Below are 14,160 nucleotides of genomic sequence, written 5' to 3' on the forward strand. Positions count from 1 at the left end.
GCTATTTGTAGACAATATCAAATTAGCACCAAAGCTAAGGCTATCAGCTACAGTGGTAAGTAGCATAAGTGGGGGCTAATTTGCAGGTTGCACTTAAAGGGGTCTCATTTTTTGGGAGGGAGGCACGAAATGGACTTTAAAAACAGAACTTTTATATCATTTTGTATTTTTCATGAACATAAAATGATCGGAAATATCTTGGAAGCTGCGGGCCAATGATTTTGGTGTCCATGCATGAGTCACGAGATTGTGCCATTTAATTTGTTGAAGGAGTAGTGTTTTGTGTAAAATTTGTTTTTAGGGTTTTGACCCCAGTGACCCCATGATGACCTTTGACCCCAGTTTGGTCATGTGACATGTTGCGGCTGGGCTACTGCTACTTTTGACAAAGTTTGGTTGAAATCGGTTGTAAGAGCAATTAATAGACAATGTCAACGTTTGTTACTAACTAACTAATGGACTAACGGAGAGAAAGATGATTTGTCGAGCTGCTATCCGGTGGCTAAAAAGTCACAAGTACCCCATCAATGGTGCAAAGAGAGAGTTGGGGAAGGCCACACAGACGGACATCCAAGTGACGCCCAATGCTCATGCAAGGCGCTACTGTTTCGTTTGTGTATAAAAAATAATCATTTGTACTTCGCTTCATATACGCACGGACCAGTAGTCGCACACGGGCTGTCCTTCCCAATGGGGCTTTCCAAAGTGCTCGGAAAGCGCCCTCTACTTGCGTTTAAGCACTCGAACAGGGTAATTACTAAACAACACTATTCTTTCAATGGTGAGGAGCGTAAGAATGAATTTATTTAGGTGCATTTACATACAATCCATAAAAAAAAAATACTTAACAGAGATGGCAACAGATGTTATAGTTCCTAGTGATAGTTCTAAGTAGAGTTGTTGGCTATTCGTAACAGTTACCGACTTCCAACAGTTAAGTGAAACGTTACGTAATCCTCCTTTTAATGATGGCATTCAAATGGCACGTGATTTCTATTGTGACATTGAAGTGGTGATCATTACGGCGAATCGGCCTTCTAAACATCAACCCCAGCAATCCTGTGGTTCACTCGGCTTGGAAAACCTTGTCAAAAACAGGGAGTATGGTTAGTTGGAGGATTAAGATTCTTCAATCCTTTAATTAGTTTCATAAGCGGTCATGCCTGTATGAGGCATTCAGCCTTCTTTTTTTCCACCACTAAATTTCCGATGTGAACTGATAGCAATACACTATGTTTTTATTTAAAAAATATATAAATGTAAGTAAAATGATTTCTGTTTTGAAGTGTGAAAAGTGCACTTTTGAAGTGTGAAAACGCACTCCAGTCAAAGTAAAAATCGATCAGTGTGTTCAAGTAAATCATTTAAAACCATCTCTTCCTTGTCTCGGTTCATAAAATGTTCCGAACAGAGCACTGGGTGAAATCTGATACAGCCCATGACGTAACAGTGGCACGCTTACCTCAAACATGGCAATAGCAAATCACACAGAGCCGATACTGGGCCATTAAATGGGAGCAAAACGAGTTGTACCATGTAGTATTTGTGACTAATTGTTAATCATTGAGCTCAAAGCAAATATATATGGATGACGCAGCTATACTGGCCTTGCTTTACAAGACAAGCAGACGTATCAAATTATCTCTCTTGCGCGTGTGAAGATAATTTTGGGGACATTTACAGTGCTCTGTTCATTTTATGAACCGAGACAAGGAAGAGATGTTTTTAATGATTAACTTGAACACCTTCGTCTATTGTTTACTTTGGAGTTACCCGTGAAGATTTTCTCACAATATTTGATATTCAAGGGAAGTTATAATCCCGGGAAGGCGAGGAGAAGCACTTTCCCCAATCAACAATCTGTTGTTATTTCGTCAGTGACACCACGAAGTAACACTCATGTACATACCAGTAAAACCTAGCAATCGGAGTAAACGGCATCTAAAGTTGAACGTTTTCTAGAACAACACTTTGCGTCAAAACTGCATAGTATTTTCAGTTGGGTTTCTCGTTGTGGACAATTGATGAATTAAATTTATTAAATTTGCTGGTTTTCACGCGTTTGTATATTAAATTAACAAGAAATAAGAGAAAAAGGTGAGTGATAGTTTGTAAAACCAAAAAAAGGTGCGAAACTTTTTTTTTTCATAAGTAGAACGCTTCAATGTATCACAAGACTAGGTGAGTGTTACTTCGTGGAAACGGAGGTCAGCGCGTTCAAACTAGGAGAGTGTTACTTCGTGAAAACGTTTTTGCTCGCATTTGAGCCCAGTTCAATTAAGCTCTTGAAGCTTTGAAACTTCGTGCAATGGTGTGCCTTGATGAATAATATTTAAAAATGTAAAAAAAAAAAAAATGAAAACCGAAAAATATGGTAATATCCTTCATATGCTATTCTTTCGTAAATGTTTGGTGAAAATGAAGATTATAAATGTAATATTATTTCGAGATTGCTGCCCTTTAGGCCAAAAAAAAAAGTCTCCGGTTTCTGGTATGGAGCTTGCCCAAAAAGTGGTGCGGCGACGCGGCTTTTTTTTTTTTTTTTACCTGATTTTTTTTGCTTCTAGTGTCGGCTGATGACTGCAAATGGTGCCCGACTAAACTTAGTGCAAATATATGGGAGTCCAGAGAGGCCACATAAAGCTTATTCTCGACCATAACCCACTCTAAAAACACGTTAAAATTGTGCAGCAGCATGATTCCAGTCAAACCAGTGAGTTTGGCGGTTTTGAGACATATCATCTTTCATTGAAAAAAAAAAGTTTTCATTTTGCCGACGTGCATGGCAACGGCGACGCGCGCGCATACCAGAAACCGGAGACTTTTTTTTTTTTGCCTTAGGATGCAGCCTCATACAAGCAACCTGTCGGCTGGCTCCTTAGGCCGAATAAAAAAAACCATGTTTCTCGTCCGGGTGTTTGAAAAAAAAAGGAGTAAGCGGGGCTTTTTATTTTTTGTCATGTTTTATTTTCAATGAAATAATTTTTTTAAAATGAATAACATAATATAATACATTTGCAGGGTGAATATACAAGAGAGGTCACCCACTGAAAAAAAGGCGCTCTCTCTTGCCCACAATATTTCAAAAAAGGCGTATATGGACCTTATAGGTAGCAGTCATCAAGGCAATACATTTGTCTTGCTGTGACATACCAGAAATAAACCTTTTAAGCACTCATTGTTACTGAATTAAAATAACGAAGGATGCCCTATAAGATGGCCGCTATACGCATAAAGTCTACCCATGAGGTCTAAGAAATACGAAGGCTGCTCAAGTTTCAGGCATAAGTCAATCTGACATGAAATGTCATCATGGCCTACGTCAAAGTGAAACTGCACAAAACGCTGCTCCGTCCCATAAATTCAAAACTTTTATTTTTCGATTCATTGACATTCAACGGTTGTATTAAAAAATGCTATCAAAAGCTTGGAAAACACAACGATTATCCTCTATCAATAGAATTTCTGTAGAAATATAACTATGCAGTTTTTCTAGTATATATTTTCCTGCTCAGTCTTGCAATTGGCTTTGTATTTCGTTAATCTTTCAGAAATTTGAGATAATTAACACACTGTTATAATGCAACTCAAAATAATTATAATATACACGACTACATGTAATTGTCGCACAGATTTTTCATATTATTCAGGGAATTATTGTAATTAAGGGAATTATTGTTGTTAATGTATTTTTACTCTGTTGGACGGTTTTTAATCAAATTTGGTATACTACTTTTAATTGGATAGTTGTATTTTTGGGAGACAGGTGTTTTTACCAATTAATCTGAATAAATAAAGTATTATTCCATCCTGTATGCTCATTGTCTCTGTCCCTTTGCCAGATTCATGCTATTGTGTCTCATTCAGTGCACATCACTGGAGTTCGTTTCATTCTCTTTAACGCGTTCTATCATTCCGTTCCCCCTGTGAGCGTCCTTCGTTTGTCTTCTAAGGCCAAAAAAAAGTCTCCGGTTTCTGGTATGGAGCTTGCCCAAAAAGTGGTGCGGCGACGCGGCTTTTTTTTTTTTTTACCTGATTTTTTTGTTTCATATGTCGGCTGATGACTGCAAATGGTGCCCGACTAAACTTAGTGCAAATATATGGGAGTCCAGAGAGGCCACATAAAGCTTATTCTCGACCATAACCCAATCTAAAAACACGTTAAAATTGTGCAGCAGCATGATTCCAGTCAAACCAGTGAGTTTGGCGGTTTTGAGACATCATCTTTCATTGAAAAAAAAACTTTTCCATTTTGCCGACGCGCATGGCTACGGCGACGCACGCGCATACCAGAAACCGGAGACTTTTTTTTTTTGGCCTTAAGCCCCCTTGATTTAGCGAAGCCATGTGAAATGGCAGAATACCCAGGAATGGGCAATGACGAGACCACTACTCCCAGAAGGCAATGCAATGGGGATAATTGATGGATGCCTCAGTGGACTCAGAGACCTTTTCGTGGCAACTTACAACAACTGTTCTTAAGTGCAATTTGATTGCTTTATACGCAACAGTCCGGTCTAACAGTTGTACAACAGTTTCACATAACAGTCAAGGGGTGACTGTATGTCTGTAACTGTCACATGCAAATTAAGTATGGGCCTATTGAAGTCAGTCAGCGCTGAAGAGGATGTTTTCTTTGTAAAAGAATCGCTCTGTGCATGCGAGAAGGATCGCCACTGCAATGTCACAATAGAAATCACGCGCCATTTGAATGCCATCATTAAAAGGAGGATTACGTAACGTTTCACCCAACTGTTGGAAGTCGGTAACTGTTACGAATAGCCAACAACTCTAATGAAAGCAGTCATGTATTTTGTATGCGGACATTTAAAGATGACATGTGTTTCGGTCTTTTAAAATCGGTCGACGTGTTTGTTGTCCAAAGTCATGAAAATTCACCCGACAACTAAAGTTTCTGCATTTCTCTCAAGTTGTAATCATGTTTTTGCTTCACAAATATTTACAAAATAAAACTGTCACTCTTGTTTATCAACACATTCTTTTCATTTCTGAATGCAAATTTTGTTTTCACTTTGAGCAAATATTATCGACGTCAGATCAGCAACAGCTGGCTCGATAAATTAATCAACAATTTATTTTTTACAAGTAACACTCATGTAATCAACATGATATCATTTCTCTTCTTTGTGAAGTAGTTTTGAACATCTGTTTATTTTTTTATTTTTGCCGTAACCACAGAAACTCTCTCTTCGAAGCTCTTCTATATCCGATAAAATGTATACATGTACCTGTAACCAGACTTACAATGAGGGCAGGCCTTGGTTTGTGTACACTTGAACATATTTTCTGTCCAAGTAGCCTGACTGGACAAGATTTAGGTCTTTGTTGAAGACTAGATTTATCATTTCTACACCACTTTACACAATGAACAATCAAACCAGCCTGATATATGCGAAGAGAGCATAATGTAAGTGATACATTTCATTGGCAGTTGTTGGAAGAAAAGACGATAATGCCCGATTTTTCCCACGTACGTTAGCGGAGTTTGGTTGAATAATCGTGGAGGAATATAAATCATGGACACGATTGAATGTTGTCATAAATGGTGCCCTTGTCTTTTGGACTTTCTCCTCAACTTTCTTAAGTAAGAAGTGAACTTCTTTGTAGATGACTTCGTTGCTCTGACCGTAATTTAAGCTTGTTAATTTTATGAAAACACTGAAGATTTTTCTCATTGTAATATTTACAGGAGGCTGTGTCAGGAAATTGGGCATGAAGTGTATTGTACATATATGTGTGTACATGTACATGTGTAACTGCAGAGCGGCCCAGATTTCGGACACGTATTTTTGTTCGGCCTATTTTCCGATTTTGTTCCCATATGCCAGTTTCATCTCTATTTTGTCTGTTGACCATGTTGAGAGTGCTTGATTGAAACGCTTGTATGATCTGACTGTTGGAAACTAGCCTATGTAAAAGGCATGGCAGGAGAAGAGGATTCATTTTTGACTATCTGTGACTGTTCAGATAGCAGGAAGGTTAAAGACTTGAGAACAAACTAAGCTTTTTTAACAATCATTAGCGTGCAACTCCATCCGTGTTTTGCACCAACAATTACATTACAGAAATTTAATTGTCACAAGTACTTGTCTATAACAGCTGTTATAAATCCTGTCTAGTTGTAAGTATCCATATCACATTTGCTGCCAAGTTCAACCCATTGCTGTGTTGACTGCTAGATACGAAAAAGCTACAAAAACATCTGTGGAAAAGTGGAAATGTATACCCGACGTATGCAAGCCAACGCTCTCAGGCTTGCGGTAGCAGTGGTTAACCTATTATTAACTGTTCATGACATTTTAGGGCAGCTTTTAAAAATCTATTAAAACTTGCGGACAACGATAAAAAAAAAATTGTGTGGACCATTGCTGTTGCTGCTCACAAGCGTAGGGACTTACATTCAATATGAACACATGAACCACTCCTTATGGAATGATAGTTCCAAGTGTAAAAACAAAATAGACAAATTATCTAAGGAGTCTACATGTAGTTAATTGTCCATAGTGCCTTATTTGAGTACGAAAAAGTTTGGCTTTATAAGATAAAAAGCCCATTTCCAAAGCAATAGCGTGCGTCAACAGTTAACGAAGTTTTCTGTTGGCAGGCAGTTTATGGCATTGCGAAAAATTGGGCGCAGGGCAAATTAGTTTATTACCTCTACGAGGCAAAGTACAGGCCTAGTGGCAGGCAATGACCAGTTAGCTAATTTATTTGGAGCAGAACCTCCGCTTAAAATTGTGGGCTTCCGGTAAAAGTAGCGGACAGTAAAAGTAGAGGTTTTATGAAAGGCCTATACAAATGAGGAAAATGCCTTTGTTTGGGAACATGTCCTGTAGCATGGTGTATGTATCTTTCTCTCTTTGTGTCCAAAAAATGCAATCGTGAGAAGACAAGCAAGACATTTTTCATTCAATTTAAGCAAGGCTGGGGTAAAGTGCTCAACTTTCTCCTTTTTCTGAGAATACACCGAAGTGACCTCTTATATTTTAATTGTTTTTTTCGTAGATGAACATTTAGGGGAGAATGAGCTTATAATAACAAGATTTTTTTTTCTTTATTTGTAATTTGTAAAGCAACATTGGAGGGGTATCTGCGCTAATACTAACTTTCATCCTCAACTCGTTGCACCCAAATTGTCCAGAAAACTTGAACAAAGTTCTTAAGAGATGCTGGGTCTCTCAGACATTGTTTGACTGTCTTCTATTTGTGTAATCATGACGGAGTTCAGATGAAACATCCGAAAAGTATATTCGTGGGCCAAGATTTCAGAAGCACAAGCTAGCCCCTCAACATATCTTGATGAATTGTGCTGCACTTTATTCACATTTGCAAAATGAAAAATCACTATCAGCTTTGACCTTATTTTTGATGAATTGATAGAGCTGTGATGGGATGAGTGATTGGGAGGGTATCTGTGAATCTAACAGCACTTTAAATACAACTTCACATTTTTTGACAGATTTAACACACATGTTAAATCTGTCCTCGGTTACTTACATTTGAAGTACTTTTGTACAAAGCTTTTTTTGGAGTCTCAAGCTTGTTCTTTTTTTGTTTACAAATTCAAATGGGAAACACGGCCTTGCGGGTGGCTACGGCACAACAGAATTCGTTTGTATGCCCGGAGGAAACGCTTATTGAGCCAGGCGTAGATGTAAGGGTTAATGGACGAGTTTGTCAAGACAAGAAGTACTCCAAGTCGCTGCACGCTGTATGGGACCTCGGTGCCTAGCCGGCAGAAATGAACGGTCCAGAGAGGAATCCAACAAATTGCCATGAGCATGAAAATCAGAGCGCTCATTTTTGTCAGGCGCACCTCCGCTGGATGCATGTAGTATTGCTGTCTGTTCAGCACGGGTTGATTGCGGCGGCTGTTGTCGCTGTTGTTGTGGTCGTTTTGGCTCTGGGCGTGTCGAACTGCCCACAGTCGCCGTTTGCTCTTGTTCAGCGTTCGGAATGTCCTGTAGTACAGGAACGGAATGAGAAGGAAACATGTGAGGGCGCCATATATCAGCATGGCACTGGTGTACCAGAAGGTCTTATCGTCCTTGTTGTCCAAGTAGCAGAAGTGGACGCCGGGGTCGTAATGGGCCACTGTTACACCGGTGAAGACCGGAATGAGCACCAGCACGATGCTGGTACCCACCGTGATCACAGAGATGGTGACCGCAACCCCTTTCCAGCCACAGTACCTGTTGTAAGACGTGCGGGAGCAGGATACCAGGCAGTTGCGGCTGAACGCGATGACCATGAGCATCAGGAGAGAGATACCGGTCGTCAGGAAGAACATGCTGCTGATCCACTGGCACCAGAACGGGCTGCGGGGCCAGCCATAGTGGAATAAGGAGTAGCAGATGGTGGGGACCACCAGCACGTTGACGGACAAGTCAGCAATGCTGAGATTGACGATGAAGGTGTAGGAGGTGTTGCGCAGCTGGGGTGAAATCACCACGGAGATGATCACCAACACATTGCCGACCAGACCAAAAATGGCCAGCAATGCAAGGTATATCGTCATGGCAATCAGGCTCGATAACTCATCTTCAACATGCACTGTCGGCACAATTGTAGGCACGTCTCTGCTGTTGTTGCTCTCCATTTTTAACACTTAAAATAGAGATTTTGTAGTGTCAAAAATGTTCTGCTTTATGCAAGAGCACTGTTTCTGTTCCAAGAAGTGTGGTAGAAAAATTGTTTACAGATGAAACAAATTCACACTTTGTTTCAGTCTTATAGCCTCCGCTTCTCTCACTGTTAAAAAAAACCCAGCTGTGACAAACCTGCCAGTTAGATTTCACATGTCAGTATTTGCTAAAAGCAGAATCATCGAAAATGTTGGTGCACTCGAGAACGCTGATGTGTATCTTACATATTGGCACTTGAGGACAGCAGACGGAAAAGGCAGCTGAGTTACCAGGCTGTGTCTGAGCACTCCGTGACGAATGTTTTAATGGCATGTAGTGTTCTCGTTGCCTTGTAGCATGTTATGTATACTCAAAGGGGGAGGGGGGGGGGGAGGGTGTTGGACTTTGAAAATGTATCAACCCTTTTTTTCTTGATGCAGTGTATGTGATCATGCTGTTTGTCATGCTGTCTTTGTTAAGTGCCTTTTTCCTGATAAGGCTTGTTCCTTCGGACTGCTCGTGAGTGTGCTGTTAATGGATAGGCCATATTGGAGATACTTTAAAGTCGTTTTTGGTGGGAAAGGAAAAAGGGCTGTTTGTTATCTGATAAACTGCTTCTCATGTCTGTACTTTCTCTTGTCTAAGTTTACTCCCAAAAGACCAAAGGCCTGAGGTTGTAGCTACAAGAAGAACAGAAAGGAAGTTTTTAATCAAAGGAACCTCTTCTTATCCTGCTCAAAATATGATTAATTATAAGAAGTTTCAGCCCAGTGAATTTTGCACTTTTTTCAAGAAAAAACACGCATAATCTTCTGGTGCCTCAACTTATCCACGTAAGGAAACGGGTCATTTGTTATCTCATAAACCACTTCACATTTCAGTACTTTCTTTTTTCTATATTTTAATTAAATTGGTACACCCATAAGACCAAAGGTCTGTCGAGGTCACAGCTACAAGAAAAACATAAAAGAAATTGTTAATTAAAGGAATCTGTTCTTGTCCTGCTCAAATAACGAGAAGGGGAAGAACGGAATTCCGGCTAGGCGAGAGACAGAACAGGGAAAGAAACTCGAAGAATACTTCACTGCACCAGGACTCGGAACGCGAAAAGTATACAGATATTCCAAGACTCTTTGTTTTCTAGTGCAGTGACCATTCTTTATAGGCATATATAGGCCCTATAGGATCATTTGCTTTTCATGCATTTTGTCCGTTGCCAATAATAACACCACTCAAAATCCAAAGAAGAATGTTCAAAACCTAACCTGTTGAAGTATCAGCTCAGTGAATATTACACTTTTCAATAAAATAGTAAAAAAAAAAACAGGCACAACCGTTTGATCACGATACTCGATAGGGAGATATTAAGAAACTGTCTACCATAAGTTGGTGACTTTTGATTAATATTGGATCGAGCTAATTTGAAAAATGGTGACACTGTCTTACTCTAGGCAACACTGTACAAATGTGAACATATTGACAAAGCTGTTATATTCATTTGAGCAGTTAGCCCATTTATGTTGAATCACATCGGTGATAGACAAGACAAGCAATATGTTTGATTGATTACAGAGCTGGAAAAAGTAACGCGAAGATTCAGTTGAACTGGGTCAACTGATTATTGGAGGAGAGAAATTGCAACTGGCACCTCCCGTCAATAAATAGACCGATCCACTTATCAGCTGAACGGTGCTGCGACCAATCACAGCGGTGACTAATATCCGACATACATGCACACATGTATGACGGTCATGGCTCGAACATACAGTGTTGCATGGAAAGAATCACGTGTTGGTCACCCACGTGTGCAGTGGGCGGGCCTATTATGGATCAGTCTATTGTGGCAGCTGGGATCTCTAGTTGGGCCTACTATTGGCTATCAGCTTCGCTCCAAAAATCGGGCCACCGGTATCAAATAATCGAAAGGAGCAAATGCTCAAGGCGATGTTTGGCGAGGTATGCACATCTAGAGTTGGAAAATGTGTGATAGCTTTGCAGTGTGAGCGGTGGCAGATTTTTGGGTGTTATCACTTTTTATTTTTTTTTTCTTCAAAATGGCCAACAATATGCTTGTTACATGTATAAGATGGAAATTAGGTTTTGCCCTTTACCGACGTTTAAGCACTGTATACTCAGTGTGTTACCTCCCGAGTGCAAGTTGGAAAAAATCACTCGGGTGGGAGGTCGTGGGTTTGAGTCCCACCCGAGTGATTTTTTCCAACTTTCACTCGGGAGGTAACACACTGAGTATACAGTGTTTAAATGTCTGTGAAGGGCAAAACCTAATTTGATTAATATGCTTGTTACCGGATTAAATATATGTGGTAACAAGCATGTTGTGCCCACCATTTTTTTTTTTAAGTGATGGCACCCAAAAAGCTGCCACGGCTGCAATTCTGTCACATGCTGTCACATATCCAAGGGACCCCCCCCCCCCCTCTGACACCCAAGTTTTTTTTTCATAGAAATATCTTTTTAAAAATCTGAAACTCCCCCTGCTCTGACACCCGAAAACATTATATTGGTGATGTGCTATTTTTACACTATTCTGTAACATAGTATAATTTGAACAGCGCCCCCATTAAAAGTATTGTGGCGGGAACCCCCGGGCCAACCTAAGTCTGTTAGGATAAGTCTGACTCCTAGTGGGGTGAAGACAATCTTCCCAAACCAAGGCTCTTCCCTAGACGAGAGATCACTCAGAGCGACCTTCAAGGCTAAGGGTGCAGGTCCGTTTTGGTGGAAATCTACCGCCCGATTATGAATGAGTGTTGATTATTTATCTCTGTTAATTAATTGCACAATAAACCTGTAAACACAAACACCGGAAGCAGAATTGTCGGTAATCTCAAACAACAATGATCGTAATTTATTCAACAATAATCAAGTACAACAATTATGATGTGATTCGGTGGGTTGTTTTATTAACAGGGTCCTTAGTTACTGGAGAAAGCCCGCTGCTTGCCTATGCAACAACGCACACAGCATTAAGCACCAGACAACAATGGCAGCAATGAGCAACTATGCACAGCGCTAGGAATGAATCACTGAGTCAGCAATACACAGCGTTACAAGCACACAACAGCCGCTTAGCAATGTATACAGTCCGTTAGCAGGGTACTCGCTACGCCGTGTGTGTAAGCCAGAATTCAGCTACACACACCAGCGCAACCCCAGTACAGCTACACAGACTTTGTACACAAATCGCCTAAGCAATTTCACATAGCAGAGCACAAGTAATTTACCTACTTCCCTGCTCGCTGTCGCAGCTACGCCCTAGCCCGCTATCTCCAGACACCCGGAACTCAACACTCAAAACAGATGAGCCCCGATCTTAGCTAGACACACAACCAGTATCTCACCTAACAACGATTGTCACAACTGTATCAATCAGTCCCAACAATAACACCAGTGCGCGTTCTAAAACCAAACCGCTAAAACGCTACCAAAACCCAAACTTCTAAACAGAGCGCGCTCCCCAGGCACGCATTTATATACCAGGTACATGTAGACGCTACGTCATGTCTACAAACCATGTGCGTGTACTAACCCTATGGTGCGCTAAACTTATGGGGAATTATTGGCCAATCACGTACGCGCAGCAGCCCACGGAGCTCGTAAGCTCCGCCCGGTCACTGCACACAAGTGATTAAGCGTTAGTGCTATGGTATGACGTCACAACTAAACACTTTCCGCCACAAGGGCCCGAGCATGGCAGAGGATGTCCCCATACTCTAAAGCCATAATACAAAAATAAAAGGAAAGTGTGACTACATCTTAACTGCGTCCAACTAATTCAATACAAAACTTAAAGCTTAACTTCATCCATAAAATTCAAAAGAAAACATCAGGCTTAACTTTTTCTTTGAATTACAATAGAAAACATAAAGTTTAACTTCATCTTTGAAATTCAAAAGAAAACATAAGAGAGGAAGCTGATATTAAAGTTCATTAACATGTACCTTCCTCACATGTACTTTACATGTGTACATGTGCTTAACATGTACAAGTGTTTCACATGTGCAAGAACACCAAAATTCAGCTCATTAAATATGCACAAGATTCTAAGTGCATAGTACAACGTGTCGAAAATCCATGTACATGTACAACTTCACCAAAATTTGCTAATTAAATATTCACATGATTTCACAGGGATTTATCGTACAGCATCTGAATCAAAATTTTGCTCATTAAATATTTACAAGAAATTTAAGGAAAATTACACTCGTCTAGACCAAATTTTATTTCATTAAATATTCACAAGAAATTAGGGGAAATTTGCACTTATTTTACACAGATTTAAAGCTGAAATTTAAGGATAATTTAAGACTGATGAAATGTACACTAAATTGGATGGCAAGATTTTCGCAAATCGAAATTTACATGATTTAACTGGGATAAATTTTACAGAGTTTAAACAACGAATTTTTCCATTAGATAAATACACTTTTTTTTTCCTTACCGAAAATAAACTTTTATAAAAACATTTATGAAGCTTTCAACAAAACTTTTAAGAAAACATTTAAGAACTTGGAACTGTTTAAAACCTTAGAAAACTTTAGAAACCTTAGATAAACAAACAAAAAATACATTAAACTGAACGCGTCGTTCACTTCTCGACGGGACGCCCGTTCTCATCAACGGACACTTGCTTGTAGCTCATCCGGTAGTTCTCTTCGGGAGACGATGATGTTGCCATCCGGCCACGTCTGAGATGATGACTGGACCCGCACAGTTGCCGTCCTCATCTTCAACAGGGGGATGTCTCTCTTGAATGGGACACTTCGGGCGTGGCTGGGATGCTCTCGCCAACTCTTCCAGTGGGGGAGTGGAGGATGCAGGGGATGAAACAGGGGAGACTGGAGCCTCATCCCTTAGATGACCTCAACAACAAATCTGGACTCTAACGATACCGCAGGGGCAATTTGTGGGCCCGTCTTGGGTACCGTCTTGGCGCTGACTCATCCTGCCGTTCTGACTGATCGCCTGGACTACTCGGATTGAACTCCTCCTCATCTTCGGCCACTTCGGCCAACTCCTCAGACGACTCTTTGTCATCATGAACCTCGGGGATTGCATCCATGGGGAGGCTTTCTGTCACCTCATCCCTGGACTGACAATCCCACGGTTTGATTGCCTCACCGACATACGGTTTTAGTCGGTCCACATGGACCACCTTTAGTTTACCACCACGCCTAAGCTGGATCCGAACTGTCACATCTGACAACTTCTTGACAACAAGCCATGGTCCTTCCCACCTAAGTTGTAGTTTGGGGGACATGTGCTTTTTCTTCGCAGGGTTGTGTAGCCACACAAATTGGCCCTCTCTCAACCCATGCTGAGACGCTCTCCTGTCAAAGTTCTTCTTTTGCCTCCGGGCACTTTTCCCGAGACAATTCCTCGCCCTATTGTGGGCCTCCTGCATATTACTTCGCAATGTTTCAGCAAAGTCTGCAGTGGCTTCCACCTCAACCTCAGGAAACCCTGTCACCAGATCCACTGGGACACTCACCTC

At 40.7% G+C, this 14,160-nt stretch overlaps 1 protein-coding gene across 1 annotated transcript; it reads right to left on the reverse strand.

The window, feature by feature from the left end:
- Window positions 1–7,576: 7,576 nt before the first annotated feature.
- Window positions 7,577–8,620, reverse strand: LOC119734575 (melatonin receptor type 1B-like). The gene has a single exon (XM_038208112.1). It carries the CDS (start codon window positions 8,618–8,620, stop codon window positions 7,577–7,579), a length of 1,044 nt encoding a protein of 347 aa, XP_038064040.1.
- Window positions 8,621–14,160: the final 5,540 nt, after the last annotated feature.

The sequence above is a fragment of the Patiria miniata genome, unplaced genomic scaffold (assembly GCF_015706575.1).
Source record: "Patiria miniata isolate m_02_andy unplaced genomic scaffold, ASM1570657v1 HiC_scaffold_27, whole genome shotgun sequence".
In the NCBI taxonomy this organism is placed as follows: domain Eukaryota; kingdom Metazoa; phylum Echinodermata; class Asteroidea; order Valvatida; family Asterinidae; genus Patiria; species Patiria miniata.